Source organism: Mustelus asterias, chromosome 2, assembly GCF_964213995.1.
Source record: "Mustelus asterias chromosome 2, sMusAst1.hap1.1, whole genome shotgun sequence".
Taxonomy (NCBI): domain Eukaryota; kingdom Metazoa; phylum Chordata; class Chondrichthyes; order Carcharhiniformes; family Triakidae; genus Mustelus; species Mustelus asterias.
Window position 1 is genome coordinate 95,307,458 of NC_135802.1, and position 21,105 is coordinate 95,328,562.

The following is a 21,105-nucleotide window of genomic DNA, read 5'->3' on the forward strand; positions in this document are numbered from 1 at the left end:
GTCAAAGGTACTCAGTATGAAGGCAGGAGGGAGTCAGATATTGGAAGGTCTCATGGGGTGGATCATGTGAACAAACAAAAGCATGGAGGAGGATACTGGGAGGGTTCAGGGTCAGAGTGGGCATTGGGGTAGTTGTTGGTATAGGCATGGGGGAGAGATGATATGTGCAGAGAAATGTTAATAGGGTCCAGGGTAATGGGGGGAGGTGTAACAGTGGAGATGAAAGGTTTTGTTGGATGGCTCACCAATAATAGGGGCATGTGTGAGGGTGACGGGGTGGTGGGTAGAAGGTACAGGATCATGTTTTGATTGTAACATGCAAAATTGTCTGTTGCCCGTTGAAAATGCATTTGCAGTTGCAAGGGACGCAGATCGAAGTGGGAGGAGGGTCATTTTGGGCGGGTAGAATTCATGTTGCGCATGACTGGCTAATTAAAGGGACTTGGATGAAAAGGATGGATGAGCATGCTGTTACCACAGTGCAATTACTGCTTATTTGGCCTGTTCCCACTGCCATGTCCCAGCTTGGGAAAAGGCAAAAGGAGGGGAAATGGAGCTTAGTTTTGGTTCTGATGTTGGGAATGACATACTGTTGACACAATTCCAACTATTGTTTTTAGTTAGAAATTTGGACTGCTCTGCTGCTTGTTTTTTTTTGTTCAGCCCAAATGTATTTGTTTATATATCAGTGTCTTAACTGCCCAAAGAACATTAAATGTAAGAGAAATTTAGCTACAAAAAGCTAATTAACTCCCCCTAACCCTCAGTAGCAGCGCTGTTGCTGACTTGTCCACTATCAGTATCTTGGGCCTCATCTTTGGCCGAAACTTAAATGAATCAGCTGTCGAATCATAGATTGCTACAATATAGGGATGAGCCATTTGACCTATTGTGACTGCCGTTCTCCTGCTTTATCCCCCAAAGCCAGAATTGTTTTCCTCAAGTGTGTCCCTAATTCCCTTCTGAGAGGCATCATTGACTCTCTTCCACCACCCTTTAGGCAGTGGATTCCAGATCACCACAACTCTGTGTAATTTGTTTTCTTCATGTTGCTTCTGGTTTCTTTGTCAAGTGCCTTAAATCGTGTCCTCCAACTTTTGCCATTGGAATGTTTCACTTCATTTACCCTTATCAAAACCCTTCAAGATTATGAACACTTCTAGCAATTTTGTTTTATTCATTTGTGTGACATGGGCATCGCTAGTGGGTCAGCATTTATTGCCCATCCTTAGTTGTCCTTGGAGGGCAGTTGAGAGTCAGCCACATTGCTGTGGCTCTGGAGTAGTCGCATGTAGGCCAGACCAGGTAAGGACAGCAGATTTCCTTCCCTAAAGGACCAAATGAGCTTTTCCAACCATCGACAATGGTTTCATGGTCATCAGTGGATTCTTAATTCCAGATTTGTTTTCTATTGAATTCAAATTCCACCATCTGCCATCTCAGGATTTGAACCTGGTCCCCAGAACATTAGCTGAGTTTCTGGACTAATGTCTAGTAATAATACCATTATTAAACCTCCCCATAACCTTTTATTTTCTAACAAGGACAACTTCAGTATCTCCAGTCTCCCCGTATAACTTATGTGTTTCATCCCTGGTACCATTCCAGTAAATCTTCACCTTTCCTAAGGCTTTGGTATCTTTACTAAGTATGGTGCCCAAAATTGGTCCCATTGTTCTAGCCAGGACCTAACCAGTGACCTGGAAAGTCTTGACATAATCCCTTTGATTTTCTACTTAATGCCTCTATTTAGAAATTCAAGCATCCTCCTTACATTTTTAACAGGCTTATCAATACATATTGTCACTTCCAAAAGCTTTCGTTTGTCTCTGAAAGTTTCCCCATCTGACATTCGGCCTGTAATTGCCATGGTTTATCACAGTCTTCTTTTTTGAACAGGGGCGTGTTTACAATCATCCAGTCCCCTGTCATCGCTCCTGTAACTTGAGAGGGTTATAAAATGGTGGCCAGAGCTCCATAATTTCCACCAGTCCCTCATTTAACCTCAGATACATCCAATCCGGACCAGGTTACTTTTTGATATTGAACATGGTCAACTCTTTAAGTACGTCTCTATTTATTTATATCTTATCTAATTTCTCTACTATTTTCACGACTGCAAAATGGGCAGCATCTGCTTTTCTGGTGAAAACAATACATACCTCAGTGATGCCCTTTATCACGAATTCTCTTTGATACCTAATCAACTCCACCTGTCCTGTGATTGCCCTTTTACTGTGATTATCTTTTGGGTTCTCTTTGTTATCCATTAATCTATCATTCTCCCCTGTACTGTAACCACTAGTCTTGGTATCGAGATAACTATTGACGAGGGCACCATGAGAACTCTCATTGAATGGAGTATTCACCTTAACATGCAGATAAAGCCTCATTGGAAAGGTGGCATCTCTGGCAATACCACATTCTTCCAATACAACACTGATGAAAAATGCTATGATATAAGAAAAGTGATTTAAATGTGTTTGTTTGTGTATTTCTTGGCAATGAAAGATTCAACTGCAAATACCTGCACATTGTACAGATGTGAAGTTATTGACTGCAGTGTAAGGCTTTCCAATTAATTCCCATAATCATTCTCAAACACACAGTTCTGTTGTACCGATGGGCGTTAGTAACACCATGAGCTAATGTTTCAATTTTATATCTTTCACAGGTGGACAGAACTTGCTGCAATGCTGGAGGCAAGAAAGAACCATGGATTAGTTTTTGTAAATGACAGAATCTATGCTGTTGGTGGACAAAGTGGGCTTGGTATGGTTTCTTATTTATACCCACTGTATCAAGATGCTGCTCAAAGATCCAGCACTGAGAATCCATAATACTTATTACAAAAATGTTAGAAATTATTTTTGTAGACTGAAGATACCAACTCATGATTCCCTCCTCATTTCAGCCCTAAAAGAGTGACCCCTTATCTTGTGACTATCCCCCCATGTACTGGGTTCCTCAGCCAGGAGAAACAATCTCTCAGTCTCTACCATGTCAATCCCGTTCAGAATCTTATGTTTCAACGAGATACCCCTCATTCTTCTAAACTCCAGATAGTATAAATTCAGATTACTCAACCTCTCATAGTAAGACAACCCTCTCATCCTAGGAACTGCTCTATTGAACCTTCATTGTACTGCTTTCACTTCTAGTATATCTAAAATCTATCACTCTGGTTAATGACCTGCCTGCTGTTGGATCATTCCAAACCATTCTTTCCAAGCTCCTCGCAATTTTATGCACCTCAATTAAATCTTCATCCTCAGCCCATTCTATTGCAAAGACAGTTTTCACAATTTGACCTCCCTGTTCTTATATTCTACATCTTGGCTAATAAAGTATACGGTACACCTTCTTGACCACCTTATGTATCTTTTCTGCTATCATCAGAGATCTGTGAATATACGCACTTTGAGGTCCCTCTGTTCTCTACCCTCCTTGATATCTTATGATCTGTTATGTAATCACATGCCTTGTTTGCCCCCCCCCCCCCCCACCCTCCCCAATGTATTGCTTCCCATTTCTCTGGATTGAATTACCACTCACCACCCCCGCCCCCATCAACTTGACCGATCCATTGATATTTTCCTGCAGCCTACAACTTTTTCCTCCATGTCAGCCATAATGTGAATTCTTGTTTGTTGTTTGCAGACTTCTTAATTATGTCCCCATATTTGACTCAAAATCATTAAATATATGTACATAATACAGATAAAATATGTATGTTACTATGTACATTATATGAGCGAGGAACCTAACACTGAGCCCTGTGAAATTCCACTGGCTGCAACCTTCCAGGCAGCGAAGCACCTGTTGACCATTACCCTTCCTCCCAGCTACTGAGCCAACTTTCGATCTAACTTTTCTCTTTCCTTTAGACCCCAGAGATTTTTAACTTCCTGATCAGTCTGCCATGTGGGACCTTGTCAAAAGCTTTTCAGAAATCCATGTAGATTACATGAAACCCTCATCAACCCTGCCTGTTATCTCCTCAAAAAATTCAATTAAGTTCATCAGACATTACCTTTTACAAGTCCTTGCTGACTGTCCTTGGTTGATCGTCCCTTTCTAAATGGCAACTTTTGTAAAAAGGGATGCAAAATATTCATTAACAATATGCCTACATCTTCCACCATGACAGTCTGCTTCTTATATCTAAAAATGTTCTTGTCCTCTTTCTCTTTATATATTTATAAAACATGCTTGGATTTTCCTTGATTTAACTTGCCTATTTTTTTTCATGCCTTCTCTTTGCTTTCCTAATTTCCTTTCTCATTTTATCCCATGTATTTTCTATATTCGTCTGAAGTTTCCTGCTGTATTGAACTCAAGTGGGATTTTCTGCACACCCTGCTGTGTGTTTCACAGCGGCAGAGGTGGCTTGCCATTGTCTGGCGGTGGCACCTTCTGCTCCCCCATTATCAATGGGGTTTCCCATTCAATGCGCCCATCGCTGCTGGGAAACCTGCAGTGGGGCTGTGCCATCATTGGGACCGAAAGATCTGCCCTCAGTATCTGACACCAGTTTTCCTTTTTTTGCTTCGACCCACTTTGTCAGCACTTTGGTTTTTGATAGGTCGAGATTTGTGAGTCCCACACTCTCTTTTTGGGAACATATTTGTTCTGATCCTTCCCTCTGATCCTTCTCTGTCTCCTCCTTCAATGCCTCCGACTGCTTCACCACTGAGTCAAATTATATCTCGGTTTAGTTAAATTGATTTCTCCCCAGTTGAAACCGTTTACTCTTGGTCTATCTTTGTTCTTTTTCACAGTTGTGCCAAATTAAACTAAATTGTAATCGCTGCCACTAAAAATGCTCTCTCACTGATATTGCCACCTGTCCAGCTTAGATCCCTAAAACCAAGTCTATAACTGCCCTGTCTTTTGTTGGGCTTGCTACATACTGGCTAACTGGTTCTCCAGAATGCATTTTAAAAATTCTGCACTATCTGTATCTTTGAAATTATTTTATTTCCATTAATATTCGTGTACTTGAAATCCCCTAATCTTATTGGCCTGTTGTGTCTGTACTTCTCAGCAATTTGTCTATAAATGTGCTCTTCCATATCCCTCTGATTGTTTTGAGATCTGTAGTGTATACAGAGCTGTGTGTTTGCTCCTTATTTGTCCCTCAGTTCAACACACGGCCTCATTTGATGATCCTTCTGGCATTTATTATTTCTTGATTAATAAGGGGATCAGGGGTTATGGGGAAAAGGCAAGAGAATGGGAATGAGAAAAATATCAGCCATGATTGAATGGCGGAGCAGACTCGATGGGCCGAGTGGCCTAATTCTGCCCCTATGTCTTATGGTCTTATATAATCCCTTGTCCCATTTTGGTAAATTGAACCAGGGCAGGACTTACTCAGTTAATGGTAAGGCGTTGGGGGGAGTTACAGAACAAAGAGATCTAGGGGTACAGGTTCATAGCTCCTTGAAAGTGGAGTCACAGGTGGACAGAGTGGTGAAGAAGGCATTCAGCATACTTGGTTTCATTGGCCAGAACGTTGAATACAGGAGTTGGGACATCTTGTTGAAGTTGTACAGGCATTGATAAGGCCACACTTGGAATACTGTGACCCTATTATAGAAAGGATATTATTAAACTAGAAAGAGTGCAGAAGAGATTTACTAGGATGCTACCGGGACTTGATGGTTTGAGTTATAAGGAGAGGCTGGATAGACTGGGACTTTTTTCTCTGGAGCCTAGAAGGCTGAGGGGTGATCTTATAGAAGTCTATAAAATAATAAGGCGCATAGATCAGCTAGATAGTCAATATCTTTTCCCAAAGGTAGGGGAATCTAAAACTATAGGTTTAAGGTGAAAGAAGAGGTACAAAAGTGTCCAGAGAGGCAATTGTTTCAGAGGATGGGGAGTGTCTGGAACAAGCTACCAGTAGTGGAGGCGGGTACAACTTTGTCTTTTAAAAAGCATTTAGACAGTTACATGGGTAAGACGGGTATCAAGGGATATGGGCCAAATGCGGGCAATTGGGACTAGCTTTGGGGTATATAAAAAAGGGAGGAATGGACAAGTTGGGCTGAAGGGCCTGTTTCCATGCTGTAAATCTCTGACTCTGATTGTCACAGCTGTGATAGTTTCCTCCTTTTATAATCCCCTCACTCTCTGAAAACCCTGTAACCAGAAATGACGAGTTGCCATTCATGTTCTTCTTTAAGGCATGTTTCAGTGATGGCTATGATAGTGCACTTCCAGGTGTCTGTCTGTGTCTCCTCGGCCTTATTTGTTAGACTTCTTGCACTGAAACGTAGTACTAATTACCAAATTACTTTCCAATACCTTTTCATGAAGAAGAATTATGTCGTTTACAGCAGTGTTGACAGGATGACAGTTCATTAATACGCTATCACCATTTTGTCTTGTACCAAACTGTAGCAGGGCAATCGTATACTGTGTGATATATACTTGTGTACCTCTAGGTACATCACAGTTTGGAGTCAGACCCAAGTAGAAGTAAGCGGGAAGGGAAGTGACTGATGATAGGTTGTAAAATGGTCTTTAAAGATGAAGGGAGCATGGTGCTGGGCAGAAGGTTACATACTTGTGGGAAAAACGCCTGAAGATTTCACCCAATCTTTTACTGTATTAATCCTAAACTCCGGAATCCTGCAGACTTCCATATTAGATCCAAATTCCCCCCTACAACAAAAATGACACACAGCCCACCCTCGGACCTTTCTGTAGCATGAAGGGAAAAGGAGAATACAAACTATATTTTAAAAAATCAATCCTATTGAAACTGTAAGAAACCAAGTTCCAGGTATATAACGAAGCACACTGTTTCATCCTCAGGATAAGTATTTTTTTTTAACAGTTTATTTCTCATGTGGCATTCTGATATCGAAACATCACATCATAGAAGTATGCATAAAACTTTGGTCCAAATTAAATTGTTAAAAACATGTCAAAACGTTATTGAAATATTAGAGCCATAAAATGAAGAAAATGCTATTTTTAAGTAGTGATAGTTTGGCACTGAGCAAGAAAATTTATTTATTTTTGTCTCTGCAGGTGGTCTGGACTCCATAGAATTTTATGATATTAAAATGAATGATTGGAAAATGGTGTCAACGATGCCCTGGAAAGGGGTAACAGTTAAATGTGCAGCAGTTGGTCCCATAATTTACGTCTTGGCTGGTTTCCAAGGTGTAGGCCGATTAGGTCACATTTTGGAGTATAACACTGAGACAGACAAATGGACAACCAATTCTAAGGTCCGTGCTTTCCCTGTAACCAGTTGTCTTATTTGTGTTGTGGACACATGTGGTGCAAATGAAGAAAAGATTGAAACTTGAAAAAAATACCCTTGGAGCTACAAGGATGATGTCTGTCCTGTCAGTTTTTGCTGGCTTAAACTGGTATTTGAAGATATTTCCAACTTCAGAAATCTTATGAGATGTTTTAAAGTAATGTTGGTATTCAGGATTATTACTTGAGTAATAAACAAAAAGGCTGTTTGCCTAACATTGAATACTTTTTGTTTTAATTGCTTTATATACATTTCTGGTATGAATATTTCTGGGAATTGCTATTGAAAATGAGATATTTTGTATGCTTTTGAATTTAATTTCAACATAGAAGTCTAGAAATTACTGTTGGCAGTATTGGTAAACAAAAAACTTTTTGACAAATCTTAAGAACATTACAGCACAGGAAGAGACCATTCAGCCCATCAAGTCTGTAACAGTGACTTTCTAACACATGCCATCAAGTCAATGTCTATCTCTCCCTTCCCTTTTAATATTCTTCATTTTTTAAACAATTATTTAATTCCTTTTGCAAAGAGTTTATGGAATAGGCTTCAGCAACATTCATCTGAACATTAAATGGGTTAACTCCTCTGCTAAAATAGCACAAAGGAACAGCTTATAAATGTATGAAACAGTCAAGTACTAATAACAATGGGATCAATAACTATGGCATTAGCCTCCTCTACATAAAGTAAAATAAAGATTTCCTGTTTGCCTGCTGGCAATTTAAAAATAATCTGTTTGAAATCTGCATCTTACATGTTGATTTTGATTTTTGTTGTACAGTGAGATTTACATTGTAACCAGACTATACAAGTATTAATTTTAGTTACTGGGAAGGAGAATGTAGCTTACACTTGTGAAAAAGTAAATAGAAAGCTGGTTATTACATCTGCATGTGAAAAATGTTAAAGGTATCTGGGTCACATCACCCACAATTGGCAATATTGGAAGTAAGTACAAAAGACTGGGATCGGAGTTGAATGATTTTTGTAATCTATGATCTTTATGTAATCTATTTATCCAATCTGTATTAATTTTCTCAGCCTGCCATACAATCCTGTGAACATTGTATTCTGTTGCTTTCTGCAATACTCGCATCACTACCAATATGTCATTCCGTGCACTTAGTGAATGTACTGTATTTATGGTTTAATTTGAATTGTTTAAACCAAAAGAAGAAGCAGCATTTCATTGCACATTTCATTGAGGCTTGAATTTGAATTCAAAGCAATAGGACATGAAAGTCACTCATTATCTGCCATAAAGAACCTAACTGGAATGGATTTGGGCAATTTCAGAACCCCATTCTTTGTGTGTGTGAATCAATGGCATAAATTAATCCATGATTTAATCACATTGGTTTTGCAATCTCGCTTACAGTTTTGAGGCATGGTTTGATGCTCAATATGTCCCCTATTCCTGACATTGACTTTGTTCAATCTTAGTGGCAACACATTTACCACTTAAGATGTATTACTTAGGATGTTTGATTAAAATTGACTCATTCGTTAATACTGAAATTCTGCCATCAATAATTTACTGAATAAAATTTTTATAGTTTTTTTTCGAAAATGGAATAGTATTCCTGCTGTCCCAACATGGCTGCTGTTCTGTGTAAGAGTATCGCAGTAACCTAATTCTATTTCCCAAATAGCAAGTGGACCAATGCCTTTCCATGCAACCTGGACTCAGACCCCATCTGATGAACAACATTCAGTTTCGCATACACAACTTAAGGAAACATATATTGGCTTTGAAGTGGGGACAGCACAGATTGACCAGATCTGGAAGGGTTTAATAAGACTGGTTGTTGATTTAAATGAGTTGTTTAAAATGATAGAGAATTGATAGGATAGATGCAGAGAATCTGCTTTCTCACATAGGAGAATGCAGAAAATAGGGGCATAAAAAATTAAAGCGGGGTTACTTAAAGCACTTCTTCCAACCAAGTAGTGGAAATTTGGAATATCCTTCCCCCAAAAGATTGTGGGTGCTGGGTGTTGAAATTTTCAAGACTGAGATTGATTTAAAAATGTTATTATGTTGATGTTTTAAGGAGTATGGAGCAAAGGCAAGTAAATGAGGTTGAGGTACATATTAGACCTGAACTAATAAAATGGTGGAGCACTCGAGTGGCTGAATGGCATAAATGAAGTACCCTTATTCTGAATTAGGCATTTTTTAACACAAATGTTCTCTCATTTCTGTTGCTATTGGTAAACTGGCACATGGGAGTTAACATTTTGTATTTCACCGTCGGGCCTCTCTTACCAAATGCAGCACAAGTAGTGCCATCTTAATTAAGTTGCAGCTTCAGCGCTTAAAGGAGAGCAAGGCAGGGAAATCAAAAGCCAGCTCCTTCTAACTGACCTGGTTAGGAATTATAGTAGTACAGTTGAGCCTCCTTATTCACAAACTCCACCAAATTAGTAATTCTCGATCTCTTTCTGCCCCCCTCCTTCCTTTTCAAGTCCTCTGCAGTGGGAAGTACCAACACAGCACAATACTGGTGCAATGTAAATAGTTTGAAGACATTCAACATGTGAACTTTGGAAGTTTATATTTATTCAAAAGTAAAACACTGCATGTGCTGGAACATGTAATAAAAACCAAATACTAGAAATGCTCGACAGGTCTGACAGCATCTGTGGAAAGAGTGTTAGCATTTCAAGTTGATAACCTTTCAGCAGATGTTATAGCCAGCGTTTTCTGTTTAAGTTTCCATCTATTATTTGGTATCTGAGACCACATGACATTTGTGACCAGCAAACTAGCCGTTGCCCAACCTGTTCCTTATTTTCCCCTTTTAAACATTAGAGCAATTATATTACTTGACTTACTTAACCTGCTTATGGAAGAAATTTGGTGAGTTCCTGATGACGAGACTTTTTATTGAACACTTGTTAAACATGTATCCACTGGAAACTCCCGGTATGTTATCCAAAATAATTGAGTAAGAGTGCATCGAAGAAATTACTCCATATTAAAAACTAATATTTTGAATGTGTCTCTGTAGCTTGGAGAATGTGTCTTCCAAAGTGTTAAATGTATTACCTCAAAAAAAGAAAACTTAGAACCAACCATAAAATGTTTATTTTTAGCCTATTGTTGCTTCAATTCAATTGAGTTCATATCTTTAACATTTTTTCAGTGCATTTTCATTCATCCATTATCGGCCTGGAATATTTTTCCAGATAATTATCAGGACAGCTTTAAGTCATCTGCCTTTGTTGCTTTGGATCAGGTCACTATGAGTGGGCTTTGGGTAACTCCATATGATTGTAGATTTTTCTGCGGATAAGCATTGTAGCTTATTCCTTAGCCTCACCAAGATGCATGGCTAAGATTAGGCACATGTCCTGCAGGTGCTAAAATATGATCCTGTACCTCAAGTTTAAAAAGAAAAGTATTAAATATGTTGTAAGAAAGTTCTTGCAACTGGACAATGTAGTTTCTTTTCATAAAATCAGGACTTTCTGTTCCAAAAAATCAGACATCCTTTTGAACAAATGGATGAGGTTTTGTTGCAATCACAATAGTAGCATTAGTATGGTTATGAGAATGAATTAAAATATTGTATATCACAGCATACAAGTCAACTTTTGATTCTGCAAAATCCTCCCAAAAACTGGAGCAACTTATACATGGAGTTGAAGTGTTATGACTTTGGCTGGAAACCAGCTTCCTACTTCATTCTTTTTACCAAATCCATTTCTGTTTGTCATTTATCATGCAGGTTCTGCACTTTCTACACATGTCTTACGAACCTGTCCAACCTTTCCTCATCTGACAACCCTCTAATTCCAGGAATTAGTCAAATAAATCTTCTCTGAACTGCTTCTAATGCATGTCCTTCCTTATATCAGGAGATCAAAGCTGCACACACCACTCCAGATGAGGCCTAACCGATACCCTATACACTGTGGCAAAACATCCCTGCTTTTATATTCCATCCCTTGCACTAAACAACATTCCATTTGCCTTCCTAATCACTTTCTGTACCTGAATACTAACTTGTGATTCATGCACCAGAGTACCCAGATCCTTCTGTACATCAGAATTCTGCAATCTTTTTGTTTTTGCTGCTTTTCTATTCTTCCTGTCACAGTGGACACATTCACATTTTCCCATCTACCAAATTTTTGCCCACTCAACCTATCTCAATTCTTTGGCAGACTCGTATTCTTTTCATAACTTATTTTCCTACCTATCTGTCTCATCAGCAAATTTAGCAACCAATCATTCCCATCATCCAAGTCATTGATATAGATTGTAAAGAGTTGAGGCCCCAGCACTGATCCCTGCGGCACACCACTCATTAGATCATACCAACCTGAAAATTTCCCACTGTTGACTAACCATCGCTCAATGCTAATATGTTATCCCCTACATTTAGACTCCCACACAAATCTTGGCAACATGGCCTGTATTACCTGTTTGACCCATTGCTCTGATTTATGAAGAGAAAAATTGAGGCTGATTCTTAAGCTGCAAGTATAGCATTTCTTCACAGAAAAAGGTGATGGACTTAGAGATCAAGTATAGGCCTAAACATGACAAAATGGGGTTGTCTAATACGCTGGGTTGACTTGTATTCTATGATTTATAGTACATTAAGGTAATGTTAAACAACTCCGTTAAGGTCATTTGCGTAACAGTTCCCAATATTAGAAATATCTGATTTATTTAATTGAATTTCTTTTAGAGTAAATTAGTTTGTTCCCAATCACTACTAGGTTGATAAATTACGATTGTAAGCAAGCAGTTTCTAATATTAAAATGTTCTTTTGGTACAGTGCACCTTCAATGATCTAAAATTAAATTGTTTTGTTGTATGTAATTCAGTTGTTCTAATAAACTACTTTTATTTTTAAATTACAATCTGCTTTGGTGTTAGTTCTGTTGAAAACAAATTGTACTTTACTCCTCTGTCTAATTGAATAAACATTAGTAATGGTAGAAATATTGCCCTCATTTTACCATTTTATGCTAAGTTAATCTCCCTACGCCAATGCATTGCTTCGGCCAGGCCAGGCAGCTACCCTGCTCCCAAATCTGTAATCTCTTCAACTCTGTGATGTCCATAATGTGGAGAGGCTGGGGTGGACACAGTAAGAAGTCTCGCAACACAAGGTTAAAGTTCAACAGGTTTATTTGGTATCACAAGCTTTTGGAGTGCTGTTCCTTCATCAGATGAGTGGAGAGTTGGGTTCACAAACTATATATGTCCTGTTTGTGAACCCAATTCCTGGATTAAGCAATTCAATATCCCAATGATGGGATATGGAAACTCATGCACCATATCTAGGGGTTAGCGCAGGAGCTCCCAAACCATGGGTCGTGACCCTCAGTGGGGTCATGGAATGAGCAGTTGAGGTCAGCAGCTCCAAGGCAGTATGACAGTTGTATAGCGGAGAATCAAATTTCTCAGTCCTGGGGTTGGCTGCATTGCCTCTTAAATGTGAGGGTTTTTTTGGTTATGGTTGGCTGAATCCAGTAAGATCCGAGGCGTGATTACGGACAGCGACAGCGCCTGCAAAATATTAGGTGTCTTTTGGGACTTTTTGTGCCTGTTTCTCTGCTATTTGAGTCACCAATCTACTCAACAATTCTCTCTCCTGCCCCTTCCCCTAATTTTCACTCTGGGGTTGCACATTTGTTGACCAATTTACTGTTGTGTATCGTATCTATTTGTTTGATCTTTCTCCTTCAACCTCTTAGCAGTGCACTGTGCTATTCCAGTCACCTCGCACCAGTGGCACTTCCTGTGCGTCAGTTCTGCAGATATACAGCAGTGGCTCTGTGCAAATCGATTCCCTGGCCCCTGCAAAATGGTGACATTAAATGAAGAAATTCAGTCCCTGCCTGATTTAACTTTCACTGAAATTAAGGGCGTGATGTAAAACAGGCGGCCACTCACACTCCCCTCGCTTCTTGATGGATGCTTTAGGTTGCAATTACCTCCAGGCTAATACCTTGAATGACCCAGTGATGTCCTTCCAAAGATGAAGGCCAGGATTCTCCCAGCCCATGGGCCGGGAGACACCAGCTTTTAGCGAGGTTGCTGGAAATCAGTGCGAAACTGATTATCATACTGAAATTACAATTTCCATATGATTAGCAGACCTGGAGCAGTATTCTCAGGGCCTGCTAGTACCTCTTCCTCTACCCCCTGCCCCGGCTCCGCTCGGTCTGGTTCCCTCGAGCAGGGTTTGCGACTGCTCCCCACTAATGCGAAACAGGCATCCTGACCCCGTTGATGGGAGCAGAAGGCATTGAGGCACCATTCCCCTGAGAAGTTGGGGGCAAGGGGGGTTCACCCCTTGGGCAGTGCCAGGCTGGCACGGCCCCATGGGCATCAGGCAGTGCCAAGGGGGTAGGGCATACGGGGGGTGGGGCCAGCCAAAGGATGGTAAGTGTGACTCAGTGACTAACTAATGTGTGTGGACTGCGAGGTGATGTATTTTGGTAGATTGAACCAGGGCAGGACTTACTCAGTTAATGGTAGGGTGTTGGGGAGAGTTACAGAACAAAGAGATCTAGGGGTACAGGTTCATAGCTCCTTGAAAGTGGAGTCACAGGTGGACAGAGTGGTGAAGAAGGCATTCAGCATAAGAACATAAGAACTAGAAGCAGGAGTAGGCCATCTGGCCCCTTGAGCCTGCTCTGCCATTCAATAAGATCATGGCTGACCTTTTTGTGGACTCAGCTCCACTTACCCGCCTGCTCACCATAACCCTTAATTCCTTTACTGTTCAAAAATTTATCTATCCTTGCCTTAAAAACATTCAATGAGGTAGCCTCAACAGCTTCACTGGGCAGGGAGTTCCACAGATTCACAACCCTTTGTGTGAAGAAGTTCCTCCTCAACTCAGTCCTAAATCTGCTTCCCCTTATTTTGAGGCTATGCCCCCTAGTTTTTGTTTCACCTGCCAGTGGAAGCAACTTCCCTGCTTCTATCTTATCTATTCCCTTCATAATCATATATGTTTCTATAAGATCTCCCCTCATTCTTCTGAATTCCAATGTGTATAGCCCCAGTCTACTCAGTTTCTCCTCATAAGTCAACCTTCTCAACTCCGGAATCAACCTAGTGAATCTCCACTGCACCCCCTCCAGTTCCAGTATACCCTTTCTCAAGTAAGGAGATCAAAACTGTACACGGTACTCCAGGTGTGGCCTCACCAGCACCTTATACAGCTGCAACATAACCTCCCTGTTTTTAAACTCCATCCCTCTAGCAATGAAGGACAACATTCCATTTGCCTTCTTATTTACCTGCTGCACCTGCAAACCAACTCCTTGAGATTCCTGCACAAGGACACCCAGGTCCCTCTGCACAGCAGCATGCTGCAATTTTTTACCATTTAATAGTCCATTTTGCTGTTATTCCTACCAAAATGGATGACCTCACATTTACCAACATTGTACTCCATCCGCCAGACCCTCATCCATTCACTTGCCTTCTTATTTACCTGCTGCACCTGCAAACCAACTCCTTGAGATTCCTGCACAAGGACACCCAGGTCCCTCTGCACAGCAGCATGCTGCAATTTTTTACCATTTAATAGTCCATTTTGCTGTTATTCCTACCAAAATGGATGACCTCACATTTACCAACATTGTACTCCATCCGCCAGACCCTCATCCATTCACTTAGATTATCTATATCCCTTTACACACTTTCAGCGTCCTCTGCACACTTTGCTTTGCCATCCATCTTAGTGTCATCTGCGAATTTTGACACACTACACTTGGTCCCCAACTCCAAATCATCTGTGTAAATCGTAAACAATTGCGGTCCCAACACTGATCCTTGAGGCACACCACTGGTCACTGATCGCCAACCAGAAAAACACCCATTTACCCCCACTTTTTGCTTTCTGTTAGTTAACGAATCCTCTATCCATGCTAATACATTACCCATAACACCGTGCACCTTTATCTTCTGCAGCAGTCTTTGGTGCGGCACCTTGTCAAATGCCTTCTGGAAATCCTGATACACCACATTCACAGGTGAACCCATGCTGCGTCTTATCAATGGGACAATTTATATCTAAATGTCTTGCTATTTCTTCCTTGATGATAGATTCCAGCATTTTCCCTACTACAGAAGTTAAGCTAACTGGCCTATAGTTACCTGCCTTTTGTCTACCTCCTTTTTTAAACAGTGGCGTCACATTTGCTGTTTTCCAATCTGCGGGAACCACCCCAGAGTCCAGCGAATTTTGGTAAATTACCACTAGTGCATTTGCTATTTCTCCCGCCATTTCTTTTAGTACCCTGGGATGCATTCCATCAGGACCAGGAGACTTGTCTACCTTTAGCCCTATTAACTTGCCCAACACTACCTCTTTCGTGATAATAGTTTCTAGGCTCTCACCTGCCATAGCCTTCCTGTCATCAATTTTTGGCATGTTATTTGTGTCTTCCACTGTGAAGACCGACACAAACTACCTGTTCAATGCCTCAGCCATTTTCTCATTTCCAGTTATTACATCCCCGTTCTCGTCCTCTAAAGGACCAATGTTTACTTTCGCCACTCTTTTTTGTTTTATATATTTGTAGAAACTTTTGCTATCTGATTTTATATTCTGAGCTAGTTTACTCTCATTATCCATCTTACTTTTCTTTATCACTTTTTTTGTGGCTTTCTGCTGAGTTTTAAAGATTTCCCAATCCTCTAGGTTCCCACTAATCTTTGCCACTTTGTATGCATTTTCGTTCAATTTGATACCCTCCTTTATTTCCTTAGATATCCATGGCTGATTATCTCTTTTTCTACAGTCCTTCCTTATACTTTTAGTATATACTTTTGCTGAGCACTGTGAAAGGTCGCTTTGAAAGTCCTCCACTGTTCCTCAATTGTCCCACCATAAAGTTTTTGCTCCCAGTCTACCTTAGCCAATGCCTCCCTCACCCCTCTGTAGTCTCCTTTGTTTAAGCACAAGACACTGGTATTGGATTTTACCTTCTCATGCTCCATCTGTATTTTAACTTCAACCATACTGTGATCGCTTCTTCCGAGAGGATCCCTCACCGCAAGATCATTAATTATTCCTGTCTTATTACACAGGAACAGATCTAGGATAACTTGCTCCCTTGTCGGATCATTACATACTATTCAAGGAAGCTATTGCGGATACATTCTATGAACTCCTCCTCAAGGCTGCCTTGACCGACCTGGTTTGACCAATTGATATGTAGATTAAAATCCCCATGATAATTGTGTACCATTTTTACATGCATCAGTTATTTCTTTGTTTATTTCTCGCCCCACCATGATGTCATTATTTGGTGGCCTATAGACTATGCCTATCAGTGACTTTTTCTCACTGTTTCTAATTTCCACCCAAATGGATTCAACCTTTTTTTCCATAGAACCTATATCATCTCTCACTACCGCCGTGATGTTATCCTTAAATATCAGAGCTACGCCACCTCCCTTACCTTCCTGTCAGTCCCTCCAAACAGTTTGATACCCCTGGATATTCAACTCCCAATCATGACCATCCTGCAACCATGTCTCTATAATGGCCACCAAATCATACTCATTCACAATGATTTGTGCTGTCAACTCATTTACCTTGTTTTGAATGCTACGAGCATTCAGATAAAGTGCCCTTATGCTAGTTTTTGTACCTTCTTTTTGAATTCTAACATTTCCATTAATAACGTCTCCTGAGTTCTCCTTCCTTTTAACTTTTTTCCTGATTTTTGATGTAGTTGGAACCTTCTCCCCACATTTTGTCCTTGCTCCCTCCTTCTCAGACTCCTTACATAGGTTCCCAGCATGCTTGGTTTCATTGGTCAGAACATTGAATACAGGAGTTGGGACATCTTGTTGAAGTTTTACAAGACATTGGTAAGGCCACACTTGGAATGCTGTGTACAGTTCTGGTCACCCTATTATAGAAAGGATCTTATTAAACTAGAAAGAGTGCAGAAGAGATTTACTAGGATGCTACCGGGACTTGATGGTTTGAGTTATAAGGAGAGGCTGGATAGATTGGGACTTTTTTCTCTGGAGTGTAGAAGGCTGAGGGGTGATCTTATAGAGGTCTATAAAATAATGAGGGGCATAGATCAGCTAGATAGTCAATATCTTTTCCCAAAGGTAGGGGAGTCTAAAACTAGAGGGCATAGGTGTAAGGTGAGAGGGGAGAGATAGAAAAGTGTCCAGAGGGGCAGTTTTTTCACACACAGGGTGGTGAGTGTCTGGAACAAGCTCCCAGAGGTAGCAGTAGAAGCGGGTAGTTTTGTCTTTCAAAAAACATTTAGATAGTTACATTGGTATAGAGGGATATGGGCCAAATGCAGGCAATTGGGACTAGCTTCGGGGTTTTTAAATAAAGGGCGACAAGGACAAGTTGGGCCGAAGGGCCTGTTTCCATGCTGTAAACCTCTATGACTCTATGACTCCAGGAAAAATGAGGTAGTCCTGTGGCTGAGCAAGGATGGCGAAGGACAACTTCAAACTTTGCTGTTGTTCTGCTCTTGTTTGCTTGTTGTACAGGCTCCTTACCTGGAACTACTTATTCCACTTTGTGAGCATGGGCACCAGACCAAAAGTGAGGCAGATTACTTCATGTTCATGGGGACGGAAACCGGTTACAATGTGTTGTTGGTGGGGGAGTGGTGTGTACAGAGGGGCTAATTGTAGTGCGTGAGAGGGTTGTTGTGCTGATTACAATTTTCATTAAAAAAGGAAATAATTGAATCGTATAATTAAAAAATTACTTTGGCAATTGGTAGAGTGTTAAACAAGTACTTCACATTTGTCTTCACTTGGGACGAGGATGTGGGTGCAGAATTCAGGAAGGGGGTCTGTGAAGTTCTTGAACAATTTGACATGAGGAATGAGGAAGTATTGGAGGTTTTGGTGGGTTTCAAAGTGGACTAATCCCGAGGTACCAATGAGGAGTGGGCCAGGCTGCTGTGATGGGAAATGGGGGTAAATTACTGGGGCTCTGACCCAATTAATTAATACTTCTCTGGCCACAGGGGAGATACAGTAAGAAGTCTCACAACACCAGGTTAAAGTCCAACAGGTTTATTTGGTAGCAAAAGCCACTAGCTTTCGGAGCGCTTCCCCTTCGTCAGGTGAGTGGGAGCTCTGTTCACAAACAGGGCATTTAAAGACACAAACTCAATTTACAAAATAATGGTTGGAATGCGAGTCTTTACAGGTAATCAAGTCTTAAAGGTACAGACAATGTGAGTGGAGAGAGCAAAAAGCACAGGTTAAAGAGATGTGTATTGTCTCCAGACAGGACAGCTGGTGAGATTTTGCAAGCCCAGGCAAGTCATGGGGGTTACAGATAGTGTGACATGAACCCAAGATCCCGGTTGAGGCCATCCTCATGTGGACGGAACTTGGCTATCAGTCTCTGCTCAGCGACTCTGCGCTGTCGTGTGTTGTGAAGGCCGCCTTGGAGAACGCTTACCCGAAGATCAGAGGCCAAATGTCTGTGACCGCTGAAGTGTTCCCCAACAGGAAGCGAACACTCTTGCCTGGTGATTGTCGAGCGGTGTTCATTCATCCGTTGTCGTAGCGTCTGCATGGTCTCCCCAATGTACCATAAGACCATAAGACCATAAGACATAGGAGCGGAAGTAAGGCCATTCGGCCCATCGAGTCCACTCCACCATTCAATCATGGTTGATTTCAACTCCATTTACCCGCTCTCTCCCCATAGCCCTTAATTCCTCGAGAAATCAAGAATTTATCAATTTCTGTCTTGAAGACGCTCAACGTCTCGGCCTCCACAGCCCTCTGTGGCAATGAATTCCACAGACCCACCACTCTCTGGCTGAAGAAATTTCTCCTCATCTCTGTTCTAAAGTGACTCCCTTTTATTCTAAGGCTGTGCCCCCGCGTCCTAGTCTCCCCTGTTAATGGAAACAACTTCCCTACGTCCATCCTATCTAAGCCGTTCATTATCTTGTAAGTTTCTATCAGATCTCCCCTCAACCTCCTAAACTCCAATGAATATAATCCCACGATCCTCAGACGTTCATCGTATGTCAGGCCTACCATTCCTGGGATCATCCGTGTGAATCTCCGCTGGACCCGCTCCAGTGCCAGTATGTCCTTCCTGAGGTGTGGGGCCCAAAATTGCTCACAGTACTCCAAATGGGGCCTAACCAGTGCTTTATAAAGCCTCAGAAGTACATCCCTGCTTTTGTATTCCAAGCCTCTTGAGATAAATGACAACATTACATTTGCTTTCTTAATTACGGACTCAACCTGCAAGTTTACCTTTAGAGAATCCTGGACTAGGACTCCCAAGTCCCTTTGCACTTTAGCATTATGAATTTTGTCACCGTTTAGAAAATAGTCCATGCCTCTATTCTTTTTTCCAAAGTGTACGACCTCGCACTTGCCCACGTTGAATTTCATCAGCCACTTCTTGGACCACTCTCCTAAACTGTCTAAATCTTTCTGCAGCCTCCCCACCTCCTCAATACTACCTGCCCCTCCACCTATCTTTGTATCATCGGCAAACTTGGCCAGAATGCTCCCAGTCCCGTCATCTAGATCGTTAATATATAAAGAGAACAGCTGTGGCCCCAACACTGAACCCTGCGGGACACCACTTGTCACCGGTTGCCATTCTGAGAAAGAACCTTTTATCCCAACTCTCTGCCTTCTGTCTGACAGCCAATCGTCAATCCATGTTAGTACCTTGCCTCGAATACCATGGGCCCTTATTTTACTCAGCAGTCTCCCGTGAGGCACCTTGTCAAAGGCCTTTTGGAAGTCAAGATAGATAACATCCATTGGCTCTCCTTGGTCTAACCTATTTGTTATCTCTTCAAAGAACTCTAACAGGTTTGTCAGGCACGACCTCCCCTTACTAAATCCATGCTGACTTGTCTTAATCCGACCCTGCACTTCCAAGAATTTAGAAATCTCATCCTTAACGATGGATTCTAGAATTTTGCCAACAACTGAGGTTAGGCTAATTGGCCTATAATTTTCCATCTTTTTTCTTGTTCCCTTCTTGAACAGTGGGGTTACAACAGCGATTTTCCAATCCTCTGGGACTTTCCCTGACTCCAGTGACTTTTGAAAGATCATAACTAACGCCTCCACTATTTCTTCAGCTATCTCCTTTAGAACTCTAGGATGTAGCCCATCTGGGCCCGGAGATTTATCAATTTTCAGACCTTTTAGTTTCTCTAGCACTTTCTCCTTTGTGATGGCAACCATATTCAACTCTGCCCCCTGACTTTCCTGAATTGTTGGGATATTACTCATGTCTTCTACTGTGAAGACTGACGCAAAGTACTTATTAAGTTCCTCAGCTATTTCCTTGTCTCCCATCACTAGATTACCAGCGTCATTTTGGAGCGGCCCAATGTCTACTTTTGCCTCCCGTTTGTTTTTAATGTATTTAAAGAAACTTTTACTATCATTCCTAATGTTACTGGCTAGCCTACCTTCATATTTGATCCTCTCCTTCCTTATTTCTCTCTTTGTTATCCTCTGTTTGTTTTTATAGCCTTCCCAATCTTCTGACTTCCCACTACTCTTTGCCACATTATAGGCTCTCTCTTTTGCCTTGATGCATTCCCTGACTTCCTTTGTCAGCCATGGCTGCCTAATCCCCCCTCTGATAACCTTTCTTTTGTTTGGGATGAACCTCTGCACTGTGTCCTCAATTACTCCCAGAAACTCCTGCCATTGCTGTTCTACTGTCTTTCCCACTAGGCTCTGCTTCCAGTCGATTTTTGTCAGTTCCTCCCTCATGCGCCTGTAATTACCTTTATTTAACTGTAGAACCTTCACATCTGATTCTGCCTTCCTTCTTTC

At 41.2% G+C, this 21,105-nt stretch overlaps 1 protein-coding gene across 1 annotated transcript in view; it reads left to right on the plus strand.

Moving 5' to 3' along the window:
• The window catches only part of klhl7 (kelch-like family member 7), a 29,548-nt gene extending 20,694 nt beyond the window's left edge, over nt 1-8,854 (plus strand). The window contains exons 10-11 of the mRNA XM_078238687.1: nt 2,675-2,772; nt 7,045-8,854. Coding sequence (XP_078094813.1) covers nt 2,675-2,772; nt 7,045-7,328 — 382 coding nt within the window. The 3' untranslated portion in view covers nt 7,329-8,854. The remainder of the gene's footprint in view (nt 1-2,674; nt 2,773-7,044) is intronic.
• Nucleotides 8,855-21,105: the final 12,251 nt, after the last annotated feature.